Source organism: Balaenoptera musculus, chromosome 20 (assembly GCF_009873245.2).
Source record: "Balaenoptera musculus isolate JJ_BM4_2016_0621 chromosome 20, mBalMus1.pri.v3, whole genome shotgun sequence".
NCBI classification, from domain to species: Eukaryota; Metazoa; Chordata; class Mammalia; order Artiodactyla; family Balaenopteridae; genus Balaenoptera; species Balaenoptera musculus.
In genome coordinates, this window is record NC_045804.1 from 33,479,879 (window position 1) to 33,500,301 (window position 20,423).

General features: G+C 48.5%; 1 protein-coding gene across 7 annotated transcripts in view; it reads left to right on the forward strand.

The window, feature by feature from the left end:
- Nucleotides 1-18,074, forward strand: part of MSI2 (musashi RNA binding protein 2) — a 393,232-nt gene extending 375,158 nt beyond the window's left edge. Inside the window, exons 12-14 of one of the 7 annotated variants that reach the window (XM_036835930.1) lie at nt 8,849-9,057; nt 10,848-10,920; nt 13,622-18,074. In XM_036835930.1, the coding sequence (XP_036691825.1) occupies nt 8,849-9,057; nt 10,848-10,889 (251 nt within the window). In that variant the 3' untranslated portion in view covers nt 10,890-10,920; nt 13,622-18,074. Of the gene's footprint in view, nt 1-8,848; nt 9,058-10,847; nt 11,066-13,621 lie in introns of those variants that run through there. The other 6 variants (XM_036835932.1, XM_036835933.1, XM_036835934.1 and 3 more) reach the window with 6 other exon arrangements.
- Nucleotides 18,075-20,423: the final 2,349 nt, after the last annotated feature.

Sequence of the window (20,423 nt, forward strand, 5' to 3'; positions counted from 1 at the left end):
GAGGGTGCTAGGGCATGCCAGCTCCCCACAGGACAGCCCTCAGCGGACTGGAGTAGTCTTTGGGGACTGAGACCAGCCCTCTGGTTGCACTTTCTAGGGTGGGAGGGCTTCCTTTCTCTCTGGCAGTGCCCTTTCCACCTCACCCTGACCCCAGCAATACCGCATGCCTGCTTCGTGCTTAGTCTTGTTCTGGGATGTGGCACAGAGGAGGGTGGTCTGGTCCTCAGGTGAGAGGCTGACCCCTGTCTCCTGTGGCAGGCATGGCCCGACCTCAGGGAGCCCCCGGTCTGATGGGGGAGACACCCCCGCCACCAGGGAGCTCCCAATTTGGAAAGGGCAGCAGGACCCATGCCCTCGGGCGCTGGCATTCCAACATTGGAGCTTTGATTCCTTGTCGTTGATTTTGTGACCTCTGTGAGGCCAAGAAAGATCCAAATAAACAGAAGAAACCTTGTCAAACTATGATGCAAGGACGGACAACTGGGCAGCATGATTCAGTTTAAAAAGCAGCCGGGAGTGGCCCTGAAGACCAAGTGAGAGCTGGTTTCAGTCGGTCTGAGACACTGTGAGACCCTGGACACATCCCCTCACGGCCCCAACCCTCGGTTTCCTTGTCTGCAGCCCCAGGGCAATAAAACCCATCTTGCAAGTTGTTAGGAGCGTGAACAAGATGGTGTTAAACGCCTGCCAATGCGCCTGGCGCGCAGTAGGTGCTCAGTGAATCTTAGTTCCCTTTCTAGCCTGGAACCCCGAGAAACCACAGCTTCTAGAACCCTGTGCCCCTTGCCTCCAGACCCCGTTTTGCCTGAACTAGTATGAGGCTTTCCCCCGCCCCACCTTTGCTAACTGGGACAGGGCATCACCTCATTTCTTCCGAGCTTTTCATCGTGACTGAAGATACCACAAGGATGTAGTTCTGGCCTCGGATTTCATAGCGTTTTCTGTTAACCATAGTTATAGCGCAGGAAGTGTACGCTGGGGCTGCAGTGAGTGGAATCACTTACAAGACACAAGCAAGGACCTGACCCTCCTGGCTGGGGAGCGGGCAGGGTGAGAATTAGAGAGTGAGCACACACAGCACGGCTGGGGTGCCTGGGTACATGCGGGGAGAAGCCAGACTGGTTTCTTTTTTGAAAAGATAAAGAGATGGGTGTGCCTCAGGGACACAGGGGGTCACCCGATCAAAACACAGCCAGGCAGATTCTCAGGATTAAACTAGGAGACACTTGGAGCAGCAGAACTGTTTCAGAGAGAGAGGGAGTCCTTCCCAGGCCGCACACACTCTATCCTCCTTTCCTCCTGATTCTCAGGTCAGGGGGGGCTGGAATGGGAGGCTTTGGCGTCGCCCATGTGCTGTCCCTTGCCCATTCTAATCTGTGTGGGCCTGGAATCTGAAACCAGTTAATTTAGGGAAGAGGCAGCCGGATGTGAGTGTTAAAACACCGCCTGCTTCAGCCAAACTATAAACATTTGTCTCTGGGGTCGACTTCCCCTCGTCTTCTGAAGCACTTGAGAGGCTCAGGGTGGAAGTGTTGTCAAAAGGCTGCTTTATATCCCAGAGGGATCCTGCTTTATATCCCAGGATGACCACCTTGCGTTCAATACTTGTGGCCTGAGCTGCAGTGGCCACTGGGGTCCCTTCCTTGGGGAAGCTGCTGCAGCCGGGCAGGCAGTTCACTCTGGCAGAGCGAGGGCCACATAGGCCCCAGGGACTCACGTCGTGCCTTTCCTTCCCTGGGGCCCCTCTCCCCTTTCTTCCTTAGAACATGCAAACAAGGTCAGTCCCTCGAGACCCCTGGGGTCTGGGAGAAACAAGAACCTGATGGTGGCTCTAGAAAGTTCATTCTTTGCCCTCATGACAAAAGCTTGGTTTCTTTGGCCACCAGGCCCAGGCCCACTCAAGGCTACTGCATCCCCAGAATTTACCCCATGAGCAGATGGAGAAGCCACTGACCCCCTTCCTCCCCCTTCCCTCCATCCCAACCAACCCAGCCTAGTCCTTTGGGAAGAAGAGACACACCCACACCCAAATCAGGGCTGATAATAAAAAAGCATCGAGATGGAAAGAGAATGAGATGTTTTCTGCTGAGATCGTACAACAACGTAAAGTATAAAGTACGGGCCACAAAGCCCTCCTCGGATAGGTCCTTCGGGGGTGCTTGGGGCTGTCTCCTCTCACTGATCTGAGTGATAGTGTATCCCGGTTCACTAGTAACCCAGGATGTGAGGGTTTTGGAGCCGACCAGCAGTGAAGTTATCTCTTTAGGGGATGTGATTTGACTGGAAGCTGAGACCATTCTACAAAATAATGAGTCCCAAGTCTTAGGTTCCGCTGTCCATCAATTCCCTACTTAAGATAGGCCAGCACTAACCAACGGACATCTGCACTGACCTCAGTGGTCTGAAGCAGGCTAGGTGTTGAGCAAACAAGCAGAAACTGCAGTCTTCTAAGATTGCCACCACTGAAACCGACAGTTGGAATGTTTGTGACACTGACTCCCTCAGCCCAGTGAATGAGCTGACACTCTCCATGTGTCCTGTGCAGTATTTATGATGAGCCAGGCATCTGTGGATGTGTCCAGACTTGTTGATACCAGGCTGAGTTTGTCCTTCTCAGTAATATATTGGTTTGTATATGGAGACAGGGAGAAAGAAATACCATCACACATTGCTCTCTCAAGCCTCCCCCAGTTTTAAATTATGTCTTCTCCTTGCCTTCTGAAATAGCTTGAATTTCAGCAGAGCTTAAAAAAAAAAAATGTTGTATATAAAATTGATTGTCCCTGCATCTGGGTCCCTGAACTGATTTGACTTTAATTTAGTGTGTCATACAGTTTTCCCAGGTTAGATGTAACTGCTGGCCCTCTCTAGCTACCTCTGCCACCTCCAGGCTAAGCTCCAGGAGGAAAGTTTGAGCCAGGATCCCTGGGACACAGTGGCCGGGGAGACTGCTGGATGCAATTCCCTCCTTGCCCTGCTGGTAGTTCACAGCTGAGTGTTTCTCCTTCCGTTATCAGAAGCAGGTGTATCTTTTCAGGCTGACCTTTCCCATCAGACCACCTGCATTAATTTACAGTGGGCACGCCTTCCAGAGGGCACAGTGAGACTGCAGATTGGGGTCGTCAGCTTTGTTTCAAGGAAGGCCTTGGCTGCCTGGCTCCCGAGCAAGGAGAGTTTGGCTGTTCAGAGGCAGGTCTCCGCTCTGACAGCCACCTGGCATTATGGACCCAACACCCACCGAGACCCCCCCGTGTTGTAGGGGAATCGAGCAGGTTGCTCTTGCTCTGGAGAACACAGGGTCCCGTGAGAATCCGGAGGGTCCCCGCCTTCCACACGCCCCCCGCCTTCCACATGCCCCCCGCCTTGAGGGGTCCCTTGCTGACATGAGACACAGGCTCTGCTGCTGTGGAGTTTTAATCCAGGCGGAGAGAAGCATGATATAGACAAGGTGAGTGTCAGAGGGGCAGTGACTCTGGCATCAGCCTATCAGCAGAGCCCCTCTACTCATTCCTTTTTCAGTCGCTTTCTTTAAATTCTCTAAAACAAACAAAAACCCCTAAAATCTAGTGTGATGAGTTAACACAGCCCTGCCCTCGAAGAGTATCACATCGGCTTATGCTCCGGGCCCTCCATTCTGCGGGAGTTGGGAACAGGGCCATGACACCGTCCGCCCAGACTCCCCTCCCTTGTCCCTGATGGAGGCATAATGAGTTCTGCTGGGCAGCAGGTTACCTTGTGAGCTGGGCTTGCTGAGGACCGGCCCACCAACTGCGTTTGCCTTGTGAGCAGCACACACTCTGTCCCAGAAATGTCCTGGCGGCCACGAGGCCCCCTCCTGAGATTAAACCTGGCAGCAACAGATAATTCACCAAGCAGATGATTGAAATTGTCTTGAGGGCTGGCCCTGCCTTTTGGCGAAACGTGAGACCCACCAAACGAGGACCCAGGCCTAAGGCTGGGACTTGGCAGGGCCCTGGCTTGTCCCAGATATGTGGGCTGAGCTCATCTGGAAAAGACTTTGGAAACAGTTCCTTTCTCTGGATCAGTAATAACCTACTTTTCAAGCCTTAGAGCCAGAGATGCCCTCCCAGGGGTGCCCGCCTTAGAGTCCTGGGCCCTAGCTTTCTGCCCCAGGTCCAGTGGCATCACTTTGGGATCATACAGAAATACTGGGACTTCCATACCTTTCCTAGACCTACAGTGAGGCTGTCCTGATTCTCACTGCCCTCTCCCACAACTTCCCCACCCTCGGTGACGAATTCCACTCTCAGCCCAGCCCCTTCTGACCACAGTTGGGCAGAACCACGTGCAGACTGTATGCTCTCCAGAAGGCAGGCATCTCCTGGGTTTGCTGTAAAACCCCGAGGGGCCCACAAGCTTTGGGTCCAGCCCCTGCAGGTGAGAGTCTGAGCCTGCAGGACAGACCTTGGATAAGGTCTTTGGATGGCTTTCCTGGGTCGGCCATCAAGGTGTTTTCTTCCCTTGATGGGCAGGAAGTTCCTCCTTTTATCTGATGCAAAGTGCCTCCAAATTTAATTCAAATGTGATTCCTCTTGCTGGCCTCAGTGAGATGTAGTGTCCTTGCTTTCCTGCCCCCCAGTCCCCAGAGTCCTTTCATCAGGTCCAAGGTGATTAAGTGCACCAGGCGGATGAAATAGATCCTTTTGTGAATCACTTCCTGATTTGTATGGCCAGTGAATTGTACTCTCCTGCATCAGATTTTCCTAAATCTGCGTATGGTACCTGCCTTGTTGGGCTCTGCATACACAGCTATCTCAAATATAGGTGTATTTGTTTTAAACTTGACAAGTTCCAGAGCACTGTCTCTTTTGCGTTTTCGCCACAGCCCACAGAGTCAGGCTGAGTAGGGCAGGCAGCACTCACGTGTCGCAGGTGAGGACTCCAACAGGTGAGGGGCTGACACTCAGGCGTGTAGCCGGAGGTCAGGGCCAGGGTCGCACTCAGGTCTTCTGACTCCAAGTCCAGTGCTCCCTTTCTCTGCACCACAGCCGCCTCCCTGAGCATACCTGCTGCCTGGACCCAGGAAGTCCAGAGGATGCTGGGGGACGGGGCGAGGGGTAAAGCGGAGCCTGCCCAGTATTAAACCACCGCTGCAGCTGCTGCCCGGAGCAGCCGATGGGAAAGTGACCCTGCTCCCTCACAGCGAGCCCCCAAACTGCAGCTTGGCCCAGGGCTTGCCCGAGGCCACTTAGCACTCACAGCTTCTGCTGCAAAAATGCCAGGGTGTTTGCAGGACACTGCCCTCCTCTGGGACAGGAGTCAGAATGTCCGATTTATGAATCTCAGCACTATTTATTCAGCAGCACATACTGAGACCCCTCCCTCCCTCCCCATCCCCCCCCCCACACCCCCTAGCTGAGCAGGAGACAGGCGTCCTTGCCCACTAAGAATAATGTCCCATCCCCTCTTCCTGACCTGATCCTGGCCTGTGGGACATTTCTGGCCCCTCAAAATGAGCCTGGAGGCAACCTCCAAAGAGACAGACCATTGAAAATTGACTGAGGGGTGACTGGCACAGAAAGCACCCTTAGGTCAGGGGCTCGGAGTCGTGCTTCTCCCCCTGCCTCTCTCAAGGTCACAGCTTGGAGGGGAGGGCCTCCTCCTTTACTGTGTAACCAGCCAGTGTGCAGTGCGAACCTCCCGAAAGAAGAAAATCGCTTTGTTCCTAATGCCTTCCCACCATCAGACAGGGGGAACAGCCGCCGACACGTTGGCGTGCGCAGTGCCCTGCCCCTTCCTTCCTGAGCAGCAGAGCCGTTGCTGGGTAGAGCATTCCCAGAGATCGTGGGTTCGGGCCATCTCGTTGGCTTGTTAACGTGCTTTCTGGAGCCTGGGTCTCCCACCCACAGAGAAAGAGGGCGTCATTGACCAAAGAGCCCAGAGACCTGGCTCCTCCATGCCCTCAGCCTTTGAGGGTGCAGCTTCCACTGTCCAGAAGCCTAGAGAAAAAGGACCAGCCCAGAACCAGGTGCTTCTTGCCTGCCAGCTGCACCCTCGGCGGGAACCCACTGCCTGATCTTTCACCCTTGGCTGGGGACTGTCTGCGGGGTGACTCTGAGCTGTGGCTCCGGCATTAGGAGGGCAAGTGTATATTCCTGCGAGACTTAGGGTTTTAGAGCTGCATTTTAATACAGTGCCTTCTCAACCGTGATACTGGTGTCATTTGATGGAAGAAGACTGAGCGGGGAGGGGCAACGTAGGCCTAAGAAGAGCTGCTTACTGTGAAATTCCCTTCAGGCCAACTCTCAAGCTGCAGGCCCCCTGGGCACACAGGATGGTGAGAGGTAGCCGGGGCTGGGCCAAATACCACCAGCCCTCCTGTCTTCTAAGCCTCCGGAGGGGCACGTTTCAGGACAGCATCCTTCCTTCCGCGGGCGTGCCGCCTCCTGTCTCCCAGGCTGCCTCCTCTGGCTGGATTAGTCTCTGCGTGGCCCTCCCCCTGCTGGAAGGAGCCAAGACGGAGACCTCCCTTCTCCCTGGCTTCTAGATAGGCGGGCTTTGCCCACTGTCCTCCTGGATCCTCATCTGGCCACAGGAGAAAGAGGTCAAAAAGTCTTCCTATCTTCCACTGTGGCCCCACTGCCCACACCACTGCTCTCCACCCTGAAACAGAGCCGGCTAGGTACTTTGTTGGTTACTTGGTATAGGAGTGGGGTCAGCTGCCTGGGTGAACCAGGAGTCCACTGTCTGAGCTCCCTCAGTTCTCCCTAGCCCGGAGGAAGAAAGTGTGTGAGACCAAGATAATGCTGCCTTTTGAATATCGCAGCTTGATACTAGCCTCCTTGAGTGAGCAAGGCCAAATGTTATCTGCAAATTTAATCTTCTGTATTCAAAAATCCCATCCCTTTTGTCTGCCAGTGCCTTCCCAAATCAGCAATTCACTTGCTCGAAGCCTCTGTGATTTTTATTCTCTTTAACCTGTTCTTTCCATCGGCCAGTTTCTTCCTTTCTCAGCACAGCTTCCAAGGGGCCTGACCTTGGGGCCTCCTGCCCTAGAGGGCATCCCAAGGTAGCAGCTTGCCTTTTCTCTGCTGAGTCGAGGGCCAGGCCCAGCTTGGCTTGCTCTCCTTTGCATCTTCGTGTCCCGTCCCAGTCTCCCACCAGCCTGGCTGGAGTGCATCTTAGGTCTCTTCCCATCCCGGCGACAAGTGGGTAGAAATCAATCCACATCTGGCTCTTCAAGCGCCCCCGCCCAGAAGTGAGGGGCTCCAACCACAGGTCCGCGGGGCAAGGCCATGGCCCAGAGCAGACTTGCAGATGTTCTTCCCTTCTGCCACTGAGGGCGGGTGGCCACAGGGCAGAGGGAAGTGCCGAGGGGGGCAGGAGGGAGAAGACTGTTGTGAGGAGCAGCCCCTGGGAGCCATGGAAATGCGTGGAACCCAGATTGTCTGGTTCTGTGAGATGGGTTAGCTGTAGCCCAGAGCTGGCCAGCCCCAGACTCACCTTGACCTTTAAAAATCAATGAGAACTTATTTTTACAGTTAAAAAAAGAATTTTTTTTTTTCCATTAGGGAAAAGAAAAAGTTTAAGCTACTAAGGGGAAATGAAGATGAGACACAATTAACCTGGTTGACAGGCTGTGGCCCTTGCTGGGGAGGGAATGATGGAATTTGGGGGAGGCTAAGGGAGGGAGCCCGAGGCAGTGTCTCCTCCCACTGCCCCCTCCGCACTGCCACTCTCAGGTTCTGTGGGTGTGAAGTCCCATCTCTCTGTAGCGAAGGTACATTCCTAGCTCTTTTCCTGTCTGGAGTCTATAGCTGAAGATAACCAACAGAAAGCAGACATTTTGGTCAGAGATGCTTTAGTGATAAATTGGTTCAGTCAGTATGCTCTGGATTCATACTTCTTTGTCTTTTTTTTTTTAAAACGAAAGGAAAAAAAAAAAGTTTAAATCCCCCCTTTCCTTCTACTGCAGGAGGTGAGTGTGTGGGTGTCCCGTAGAATCATTGGCATTCACTCAGCTTCGGCCCCAGAGCCTCCAGATTCGCCATCCCCACCCCATCCCCTCCCTCCATCCCCTGCTCTCCACCCCAGAAGGGAACCCTCTGCCACCATCATTACGGTTATGTTAAGATGCCCAAATTTTCCATGACATATCCCATCCTCCGACCACGTTCAGTATTGATGACTTTCATACAGGGATATAAACGGGAGGGGTGGGAAGGGAGGGAGTAGCCAGTGGGGAGGGGGGAGGGGGTTGGGGGGGGAGGGGCGCTGAAGATCTTTTTTGTCTTTTTTTTTGTTTAAAACAAATTTGTCATTTAATGGATCCAAAAACAAACAAAAAAAGAAAAAGTGAAAGAAAAAGCAAATCAAAAATCCCCTCCCCGAAGATTTTTTTTTTTCCTGGACACAAATTGCTTTGTTTCCTGTCACATTTTAATATCAATATTAACACAATGTGTAGTCTAAAACTAGTTCCTTTGTAGTTTGCATGGGATGTGAATGCTGTCTCAACGTGCCCAGATCTAGACAAGACTGCATGAGCATCAATTCAGATGTGAAAAAAAAAAAAAACTCTTTCTCTCTCTCTCTTCCATATATATCTCTATTTCTATTGTGATAATTTGGTGGGCAGTGAAGCACCTCCGGTTGGTTGCCGTAGTGTGTTGAATGATTGTTTTTTTATTCTCTCTATTTTTGGAGCTCCGAGCTTCTTAGTAGTAGCCTGGGCTGAGTATTCTTGAGTCCCTGCTGATGTTTTCGCATGGCCTTGGTTCAGTGTTAGAAGTTGGGCCTCAGCTGTTTTTCTGGAGTGTTTGGCTTGTAATGACCGGTGCATGCCTGGCTTCTGGCCTCATACCCAGCTCTATTCTCTGCACACCAGTCCTGAATAGCTACAGTGCTCAACCGAATTTTGGCGCGCCCGCTTCCCCGGCAGGCTCCAACCCGGCGCGGCCCGGAGGCTTCCCGGGGGCCAACAGCCCAGGACCTGTCGCCGATCTCTACGGCCCTGCCAGCCAGGACTCCGGAGTGGGGAATTACATAAGTGCGGCCAGCCCACAGCCGGGCTCAGGCTTCGGCCACGGCATAGCTGTAAGTACCTTCCTGCCCCTGCCCTCTTGCCCATCTCCTGTGGCCTCCCGGGGCGGGTGTGCCAGAAAAGCCCAGAGGTGGGAGGCCAGGAGAGGGCAGCGGGTCCCCATCCACATCATGTCAGCCATCCAGGGCTGAAGCTTCTTCGCTTAGGTGCTTCCTGAGCACCTGTGGGTCAGGCACGGTGTGCAGCCGTGGGTGAGTGGAGGGAGTGTGGGCAGGTCAGGTTCAGATCACCACTCCAGCACGTTCAGCCCATGCAACCTTGAGCCACGTATATAATCCGCTGCTTCCCTGGCTGCCAAACGAATATAAGTGTTCCTCCCTCAAAAGATTGTGAGAGAATAAATGGAAACAGGATATGTCAGCTGCTGGCTCACAGTAGGGCCTCAGTATCAGCCCCCTCTCCTCGATCCCGGCCTCCTGGAGACTCATGTGCACTGGGACCTTGGAGCTACAGACCCGGCCCCACAGGGTAGCAGCTTAGTCGGGAGAGTCACCGCCCAAGGTCCAGAGGCAGCGCCGGGGCCTGGGACATAGCATGGGGTGCAAGCCCTGTCCCAGGAGGTTTCCTCCGCTAATGTTTCTTACAGTTTCCAGGTTCCAAGTAAGTTCCCATTTGCGTTCTTTAGCTGCGCCTGCCCCCGAAGGCCAGATGCATTTGATATTTGTAATGCTCTGTGGTTCTATAATCTGACTAATCCAGGCAATGGAAATTTGCTTAACAGATTTGCATGCTGTTTTCAGATTGTATTGTTCTTCCCCCTCGCAGTGTGTGTGAGCATGAATGTGCCTGAGCCCACTTACTCCCTTGTCCCTTCCATTTGGAAAACAGAAAATCGGCCAACCTCCCCATCTTGGAGGCAGTTTGATTTTGAGCTGAGTTGGGAGTGTCTGCTGTCCCAGGTCATGTCCCTGTCGGGAGAGCCCTGCCTCCCGAGCTGTGCTGGGGAGAACAGAACAAGGGCAGACGGTCTGGGCACCAGGGCAGCCCGTCCCTGACCCTGGTGTTAGAAGTCCTCCATCCCCACCCCAAATGCACGTGTGCACACTCTCATGCATGCACACACGCTCTCTCACACACACACACACACACACACACACACACACACATTCACACACTTCTGCCATCCCTGGCCTGCGTGGTCCGGGTCCTTGTTCAATTCCACTCCCGAGCCAATATCACTTTAGGCAGTAGTTTGATGAGTCAAATACCCTCGGATCAGCTGTAGTACCAAATCCAGAGTAGTATTATTCAGCTTAGAGCTGCATCAATTTGGGAGACCGTCTGTCACCACGTAGAACACAGCTCATTTCCATTGTCAGTGCCCGGAAACACAGACCCTATTTGTTCGTGAAAACCTCGGTCTCTGACCTGTGTGCTGTGATGGTTTCTGAAATAAGCACATCAAGTCACGTTTGGTCTGCACGGGCCTTGCTTTCTCCCCAGCTGGAGCCGTTGGGACTGTGGACAGAGTCACTGTTATCTTTGCTCTCTGGGGCTCAGGGCAACAGCGCTCATCATTTTCGGCGCAAGCCCCGCTTTCCTATCACCCACCCGCCCCTGTGAATCTGGCTCTCAATTTTCCCCTGGGTGAGCGGACAGGCCGGGGGTGGGGAGTCGGGGCTGGGAAGGATGTCATTCTGGCCCCTCATGGCACGGTGTCTCAGAATTACATATTCATGCTGGCAACCACAGTCTAGTCCTAGAGATAATTTCCTTTCCCAGAATATGACAATCTGTTCCCATGTATAGTGTGCTGATGACCTTAACAATTGTGCAATTTTAGGGACCTTTGATTGCAACGGCCTTTACAAATGGATACCATTGAGCAGGTGCTTTCGTTGCCATCTCACTCTGAGGTATTACCTTCTCTGCCACGTGTCTCGCCCGCTGGGCCTGTCCGTACATGTATGTGCCCTGGGCATGCAAGTACGCACGGCCCTGGTCTCCTCACGTCCACATCTCTCCTTCCTCTTTCTGGACCCCCTTTCAGGGGGGTGGGGGGCAAAAAAATCCAGTCTGTTAATCTCTCATCCCTCCTCCAGCTTAAAGCATGACCCCACTTTTTTTCTTTGATTCTTTTGATTCCTTTTCTTTATCTTTCCCACCCCTCATCTTTCTCTGTCTTGAAATACCATCAAGAGTATGGGAAACTGGAAGGAGATTTTGTGCTGTGCCCGTCCCAGGGGGACGGAGGCAGGGAACCGCTGGGCTTCTGCCAGGCCTGGGGATGGAAAGGTGGGCAGGATCCTGCGAGCTGGCCTTGTGGGTTGCTGGGCCCTTTCAGCTCCCCAGAGCTCGCTGGGCTCAGCCAGTGGGGTTCATGCAGTCAAACAGCCAGACTCCATCTTTTAGTGAAAAGAAAACATTTTTGCCAGTAACTACTGAGTAATTATCCAGATTACCGCACGAAAAGCAAATTAAATTAATGACATCACCTGCGTTACATGGATTTGGATCCCTGCCAGTTTCCTAACCTTTTAAACTGAGCTCAAGTTAATTAAACATTTTTTAAATCACTTTGATGGGGATATGGAAGGGGTGGAGTGGAGGAGAGGGGAGGTTGGGGCAGTTAGCGAGGGAGCCTCTTGCCACGTTCTCATTGAAAATGAGTATCCGTCATTCTCCGGAACAGCACCAAGGAGGGAGAGGGGTTCTCTCGTGAAAGCTAAACGTGACCCGTGTTAGCGAGTTAGTCTGAGGTCTTGAGATGTGAGTCTGTTCCTTTGGAAGAGAGAGGGCGACAGCCAAGGCCTGGGAATGGGTCCCACTCATAGAATCCCAGCTGGGGCATAAGCGCCTTTCACTCCAGGAGCTGGGACGTAAAAGAAGCAAGGCCGGCGATGGATTTGCCACTTTGGTTTGCAGTCAGCAGGATGCCCCTCTTGTAGAGGGTTGCTTCAGGCCCCTGAGCCAGCCAGGACTCAGTAGGGTGGGGCCCAGCTGGGGGACCAGGTGGAGCTGAGCTCCATAAATCTCTTGAATTTCTCTAATATTGCTGCTAAGGAATCACCTCAACTAACGCAACTGCCTCTCTTAACCAAATAAACCCCGTGTGTGAATTCTCCCCACCCCTCGCCTACACTTCCCTTCCAGCACTGACCCAGCCGTCGCTGGCCGGCCGGAGCCAGAGGCCACTAACAGTGTGAAGGAGAGCTACTCACGACTAATTAAGCTGGGTCTGGGGGCCCCAAGGGAACTAAGATTCCTCTGCGAGCAAGGCAGACTGATGTACCCAAGAACGTTGGGGATGGAAAGTGGCTCCAGCCCTTTGTAGAATCAGCTGATGAGGGGATTGAACAACTGCCAGCGCTTCTTCCCTCCCTCCCCTGGAAGTGGAGGGTGGTGTAGGTCTCCTCCCGCCTCCTCCCCACACCCTCCAAGGCCTCTGCAGCGTTTCCATGGGGGTCGGGGGAGGGCCGAGGCTGCCCCCAGCGCAGCCTCCCTCATCCACCTTTAGGACTCAGAAGGATGGAATAGACGAGAGTGGAGGTAACCACCTGCCCCCTCCAAAATGATTAAGTGGGCCAACTGAGTGACATGGCCGCACCAAAACACACACTTTGTCCCCAACACAGGTGACCCTCAGACATTTAGTACCATCCATGAAGGAGGGGCCCAGGCTCACAGTCAGTTCGGGGAGATTTGATTGGCAAGTCTGTGAATCCCGGGCCTGTTTTTATTTCCTAGAACCAAAGCTGGTCATTTGTTGTGAATGTTTTTATGTGTCCTGACCTTGAGTCTTTGGTATGTAATATGATTTTTTTTTAGTAGAAATTAGCATTTTCGGTTATTGACAGTCATTGATGGGTATCTCATAAAGACAGAAGTTTTTAAACATTAAGCTTTGAAAACAGAAGCTTAACCAGAAAAGGCTAGTCACTAGTCACTGTGCAATTCACCATTCCACCTGAAAACCCAGCATGACCACATCTGCTGACCCCATTTCCCACCATTACCTCAAGAATTCTACAGTAGCGTATCGAATCAGCAAACTAGCAAGCCAGCAAAGTGAGCTGCAGAGCTGCCCTCTCCCCAGCATCAAGCGTGGCTCCGATGTCACAGCTCAGGCTGTGACCCCAGTCAGCGCTTAGCCTGGCCATTTCCAAATGTCCTCAGTAGCCCAGCGTAGCCATACTTTGAAAGCTCTAGTTAAGCTGGGACGAAGTGAGAGAGTAGCATTGACATATATACACTACCAAATGTAAAATAGATAGCTAGTGGGAAGCAGCTGCATCGCACAGGGAGATCAGCTCGGGTGCTTTGTGACCACGTAGAGGGGTGGGATAGGGAGGGTGGGAGGGAGGGAGACTCAAGAGGGAGGGGATATGGGGATATATGTATACATATAGCTGATTCACATTTTTGTACAGCAGAAACTAAGACAACATTGTAAAGCAATTATACTCCAATAAGGATGTTAAAAAAAAAAAAAGAAATAGGAAAAAAATAAAAAGTTGGAGTAAATGGTATGCTTGCCTGACATTTCTTCTTTCTCCTCCCACCCCCACTTTTTGTTCTCTTCTGGACACGACACCCTCGACCTTCTGTACCCTGCAGAGCATACCTGGATGTCCAGGCAAGACTGGGCGAAGTTTCTGAGTGGCCCTTTGTTTAGGTGATGTCATCAGACCTGTTCCCCCACCAGCCTCAGTCCCCATCCCAACCAGAGATGGCTCACTTCGGATCGAGGGTTGACTACATCTCATCATCTCATGAATCTGCTGTAATATAAGACAACAGCTTTTAAATGTGTATATATCCCATGATTTTGGTTTTGTTTTGTTTTTGTTTTTCTTGATGGTTTCCCTCCCACTTCTCTCTTCCCCCTTCTCCTTTTAAATCTCTTCAGATCACATTTGGTAGTGATTTTGACTTAGTGCAGTAGTCATATAGCTTTAATATCTAGTTAAAAGCTAACCATAGTATAATTGTTATATTAAGGTATTATTTTTTTCTTAAAAAAATTTTTTTTTTGGCTTGTTTTAATTCTGTTCTCACTTTTCAAGGATGCTGAGATGGTAATATTACTCTCAATATTTTGGTACCAATTCTGAGACTGTATGAATTTTCAGGTGGAATTTGAGCACACACAGAAGCGAGGTTGTGAAATGTGGAGTGGGAGGTGGGCGTCGACTTTCTACTTTGTGTTGTATAAGAAGTGAGATGTCGTAGGCTAATTAACAGACTATAGCGGTTCTTTTTTGTGCTGTCTCTTTGTTAACCTAAGTATATCTATTTTCGGCAATAAGGTAAGGACGACCGGTGTTTTGAGTGTCCTCCTTTTCTATAAGTGCTTTTTTTCTGTTGAAAGAGGTGATATTATAAGGTTTTTTGCAGTTGTGAATTCTAAAAAAAAGAAATGTTGTAAATACAATTCCATTAACTACATAGAAACTATTAAGAAAGAGAGAATCAAAAATATTTTTGTGAGGGAGTCGGTCCCCGGCAGTTTGATGGTCTGTGGATGGATTAGGGGAGGAACAAGAACCAAGTCAGTGACTGAGACGGAAGAACACCCAGCTGCCAGGCCGACCCCGCGACAAGTTAGAACACTGGTTAGGTCCTCTTGTCTGTGTGATAGACCTAAGAACTGTATTAGTGTCATACCAGCATATTAACCTCTCGTCTGTGCACAGCTTCCAACGTTACCGTCTAGTTAGATTTTTATTTAAAATATGAAAAACTGCTTTTCCCAAGACGTTTTTTAAAAACAAAGCTACAATTTTAATATTTAACATATTTAATGTTTCAAAGCACACCTGTTTGGCTTGGGTGGGGAGGGGTGGGGGGACATTCTTTTTCAGTCTTAATTTTTAAATATTTGATCATTTGTCTATTGTCCAATCATTTCAGCACCTCCAAAGGTCCCTAGGACACTTTGCCTCTCTTCTCCCCCTGTTCCCCATCCGCCCCCAGCTCTGGGGGCCCGCGGGCCAGGAGCGGATGAGCCTGCATGAATGAAACCTTTTCTCCATTCACTTTCTATTTACCAATTAGGAAAGCAACCTTTCGGTTTTGTTTTGGTTTTTTTTTTTTTTTTTTTTTTTTTTTTTTTTTTTTTAATACCTCAGTGCTGCAAGTATCACCAGAGAGGCTATGGAAGAATTTTTTTTTTAATTTATTGTAGATGTAAACAGAATTTAAAAAAATAAAAAGTATAAACATCGCTGCACTGTGACTGGTGGGAAAAACTGACCGTTTCCTGTTTGCACATGTTTAACATTTGGCTGTTATAATATATGGTCCTCAGATGGGGAAAGATACTTATGATGAAGGATATTTTTTAATTTAACTTTTTTTTAATGTTGGTAATAGGTCGGCAACAGCAACTATAGAAGTACAACTCAATAGATGGCATTAAAACATATTGTAGTGTGGATATATATTTTTTTCTTTTTTAAAATGTGATATTGACGTTTTATTAATATTTTTTAAATTGTTACGTTTATAAATTTGGTACTTAAGGCACAGCCAGTATGAGACACTGAATGCGACATTTATTATAAAGAGCTGCTGCACTCCTATTTTTATAAATTTTACTAACAAAGTAGACTAATGTAGACATTCACAGACATGGTAGGGTAAAAGCATCTTCAAGCAAAAGGCTCCAAAATGCTAACTCAGAAAGAAAGAAAAAAAGCCTTTTTCAATTCTAATTAAACAGCAACATTTTTTTAAAAAAAGAAAATCACGTTCTTTGTTTTTTCCAATAAAATGTTAGGTTGTTTGGTGAGGGGTTTTTTTTTGTTTGTTTTTCCTTCTTTCTTTTTTTATTTCCAAACAACCAGGTTAAGTAAAATGCTGGGCGCTTTTAAAACATCAAAACTTGTTCAAGTAATAAAATAACAAAATAGAAGTTTTATTTAAAAAAAAAAACAAAAAAACAGGAAAAAAAAAGAGACAATAAATTCCCAGAAATTCAGTGTCTAGACTAGGGAATTTAATTACTATTTTGTCCATGTTGATGATGTACTGTACTACCCTTCCTTTCTCTGCATCCCCCATCACCTCATAGAAGACTCTTTGTTGATCATTGTCTGTTAATAATGTATAAAATGGCTATCTTGTAAGTGTGCTGTCCTGGTACTAGTGTAGTGACTTTTTTTCTCCTCTTTCTTCTAGTACATATTGATAGGTATAAGGTAATTAAGGTTTAAAAAAATTAGACATAGTTATTCAGATTTAGGACCAGTAAGGATAGAACTTTCTCTTATTTATGAAAAAAATGCTAATAATTTGGGGGCAGTTTTTTCCTTTCATTTTTTTTTTTTCAATTTCAAGTTTTAATTTTATTTTTGCTGATCTGATGTCGTTTCAACTAACCCAAGGTCTCACGATGTTCAGATGCCGGCAGACTCTACGGCGTTTTGTAGATTCCCACCCCACCCCCCCAACTGTGAAGGGGTGTGCCATACTACCTTAAATGCTAACGCTAGATATGCAAAACTGGATTTTTTTAATTTATTTTTTAAAAGAGGAAGGCATGGTATATTAAAATGATTTTACTAAGAGAAAAAATATTTTTTTAAGAATGCTCAGAAGAAATTGATAATCTGTGTGAATATGTTTTAGATGTTTATAATACCTTTTGAAGAGACCCAGTAGCCCATAGCACAAATCTCGTGGAAATCTGATATGTTTTAATGTGGCTACCTAGGTTAAGGTTCACGTTAGTACCCCACTCATCTAGAAGTCCATTTTGGAAGATTTTTGTAAATTATTTTAGCACTGACGTTCAGCCTTGTCTTTGTTTCAGTTAAGCTCAGTGGCGAACATGGGAACCACCTTTCACCTTCCCTGGGGGAGAAACCCTCTTGGCTGGTGGCTTTTCCCCGGAATCATAAAGTAGCCACCGGGTGACTTTCTGGCTTCTAGATCCATCTGCCTGGGGCCCCCAAACTCCTCTCCTCCCACACAGAGGCGAGTGAGTTGCGTAAGCTCCTGGACCCATTCCTGGTTCTACCTGGACGTGGAGCTGACGGGGGTGACCAAGTTCCGGGTCTCCTCTCCAGGAGCTTCCGCCCACCTGGCTTGTGGCCTTCCTCACACCCACTGGGAAAACCAAACAGCCTCGCTCTCTATCCCAGTCGCTCATCGGCTTGATTCAAACGAAGTCCCAACAGGCCTTTATGTTCCTATCCTTCATAACCTTCATCTTAATTTGAACTCGTAGCTTGGACTTTAAGGTAGCATGGCTCTATTGCTGTCAATTTAATGTTTCACTGCACAGCAATTCACAGCCAGTGAATGTTACACACATCTTGCTAGACTAGTATAAAAATCATTGGGTAATTGTTGGTTCTAATGACCTGAAAGGTGTTCAGTTTTTGTTTTCGATTTTGTTTTGTTTCTTGGGTTTTTTTTTTTTTTTTTTTTGGTTCTTTTTCATTTGGGGATTTTAAAAAAAATGTTTTTTTCTTTTTTTGGTTCCAAATAGAAAAGCAAAACCTATTTTGATCTTTAGTGCAAACGAGGGCTAGGGACTTAGCCACCACCCCACCACACTGCTTCATTCTGCCATTCACTCACTGCAGCATAATCAAGAATAAAGCAATATAGTTTACTATATTTTTTTTATTGAAGGTCAGCCATGCTTTCTGTATTATATTGCATATGAAATTGTTTACAAAAGAAACACTAACATACTTCTCTTTATCAGTTGGGAGTGGCGCGCAGGGACAGAGGGAGGCTGGGGGGTTGGGTGGGGGAGGGAAGAGTTTTTTTCTTCCTCGAATGTGCTTCACAAGCCAGGCTACCTTCCAAGGAAGGCTGAAGCAGGGTTGGGGGCTGGGGAGCAGAGGGACAGATGCAGGCAAGCACATGGAAGAGAGACGCTGGCAGGCTTCCCCCATCCCCCACTCCAAACAGAAAAGAAGCAGAAGTCAGCTCAGCCCAGTCCTGGGCAACGACACTACACAAGGAGATGCTGTACGTTAAGCAATACTTTAATACTGTATATGTTTGTTTTCTTTTTCTTTCTTTTTTTTTTTTTAACCAAAAAAAAAAAAAAGTAAGTAAACTAAAACAAAAATATATACGTAGAACCCACCCCTCTGGGGAAGCAACCTTAATCCAAACACTTGGCTATCAAATAATCAGAATGTATTGTCTCAGACAAGAGTTTGTTTCCAGGAGGCAGGGGCGTGTGGGGGGGAGGGGGATGGGGACTGAGAGACAAAAGTTCCAGAGCCTTCCAGAAGGCTCTCTGCTACTGTATTCTGTACATACTGTACCATCCTGTGTGGAATCTGTGAGTGTCCTCTTGAGTAGCGTGGGCTAGCCAATCTGCCGTTCATGGTGTATTGTAAACTCGGAATTCCATATGTAATAGGATGCAAGTCTAAGCGTTTCATGTGTACATCAATGTATCTAAATAAAACTTTCCCTAGCACTGTGGCTGACCTCACCCTTACTTTTATACTTTAGTATGAAACTGATGACAACTTTGGTAGTGAGTATTTTTTTTATATATATACATATATATGTATCTATATATATATATATCTCAAGCATCTTTCAGGTCTTTGTGTGTGGCTTTCTTAAAGCCCTGTTGTAAAAAATTACTATGTGGATGGCAGTCTCTCACATCACAGATGTGGAAAGTATAATTTTATATTTGTATTTTCAAATAAATAAGTTTGTGAAAGGTTTCCATCCTCTACTGTGGTCCAGAAATCAATGTGTTTGTCTGACAAAAAAAAAATAAAATAAAATAAACTGTTTTGAACAGAGTTGTTTGGTGTTCTTTCACATGTGGAAGAGGGCTGGGTGGGTGGGGGGGCAGCTGTTGATTGGTTTGGAGAGGGTGTCACCAGTCACACCTCCCTCCTCTCAACCCTCAGCAAGAACACTGATCACAGGGCCTCCAGCAGAGAAGAAGCCCTTTCCCTGTCCCCAGGGAGCTTGTGGACATTTTTTGTGTGTGTGTGTGGTGATTATTTTTATTTTGACTTCATTGAAGTGTAGTTGATTTACAATGTTAGTTTCTGCTGTACAGCAAAGTGACTCAGTTATATATATATTCTTTTCTATTGTGCAACTATTTTTATGAAGCGTTAAGAGAGTATTGCAGTGGAAGAACAGGCGGAGAGTACCTCAGAACCCGTGGGTGAGCAGGAAATAAGCGCCATGGTCTGTGAGTTCGCAGGACCCAGATGGTGGCAGTGTGCAGAAGGAGGTGGGTGGCCTTCCGGGTGGCTGGTCTCAGCTAGTTATCAACAGCCTGCAGGAGACGGCATCAAACCAACTTCCGTGACTCTTGAGTAGGGATTGAAGGGGTATAGGAGCCCGGCTTTTGCCCTCAAGGAGTTCAAAGTTTTGCCTAATGGAAAAAAATTTTGTAGAATCACAAAATTAAAGGTGTAGAACTAGATGGTATACGATACTTCCCACCTTCCCACTCTATCAAATCGTTGGGAGAAAACAAAAGAATTGAGACACAGTTCGTTGAGGGCAAGTCCCAAGACCTGGCGGTAGCAGTCAAGGCATGATCTGAACCAGAGGGTTTCTTGGCTTTTAAGGCGGTTTGTAAGGGATGAAGTATAGGCCTGCAGCTGCTTCCTCAAGACCTTGGGTAAAGCCATACTCCCCAGGGCATGTCCTCTGTGGGTCCCTCTTCCAATTTCCTGTCTCCTGATTATTCCAGCTTTATCATATGGGCATTTCTGCTACGCAAAGGGCTGAGAGCAGAAGATGGAAGATTCCCCTCTTTATTTAAGGCCAGAGGTAGGAGAATTGGGTTCCTGGCCCACCTCTTGTATGTCCACAGGCAAAGCCTCAGCACTGTGCTGTGTTTTGTTACACTGAGGACAGGAGAGGAAAGTATAACCCTGCTGTCCCACAGAAGTGAAAGACCAGTGAGAGTTTGAGAACTTCCTTCCTAGAATTCTGAGAGGAGTGGGCCAAAGACATGAAAAAGGTCATTTTCTCCATCCCCTCCTCTTGATTGCTCAGCTCTGAGAAAGGTAAGGCCCAAACCTAGCCCAGAAGCCTAAGGAGAGAGTGGGCAACAGGAGCACCACTGCCTGTCTTGTTTTCCTGTTCAAGGAGGGTAGGTAACTTGGCTATGGTCACACTATTGCTGAATGGCAGAACTGAGAACCCAGGACATCCTGCCCCTGGGTGCAAGCCTAGTAACAAATGTCAGTATCGGTGTTGAGTGTGTCTTGTTGGGGGTGGGGTGGGGGAGGGGGCCCCTCTAAGTGCCCACCTGAGCCAACGAAATGTACCCCAAAAGAGGCAGAAAAATATCGATCACAGAGAAAACCAAACTTTCAGGGAAGAATAGTAAAAATACAGAATAGAAAACAAATCAGGACTTCCTTGGTGGCACAGTGGTTAAGAATCCGCCTGCCAGTGC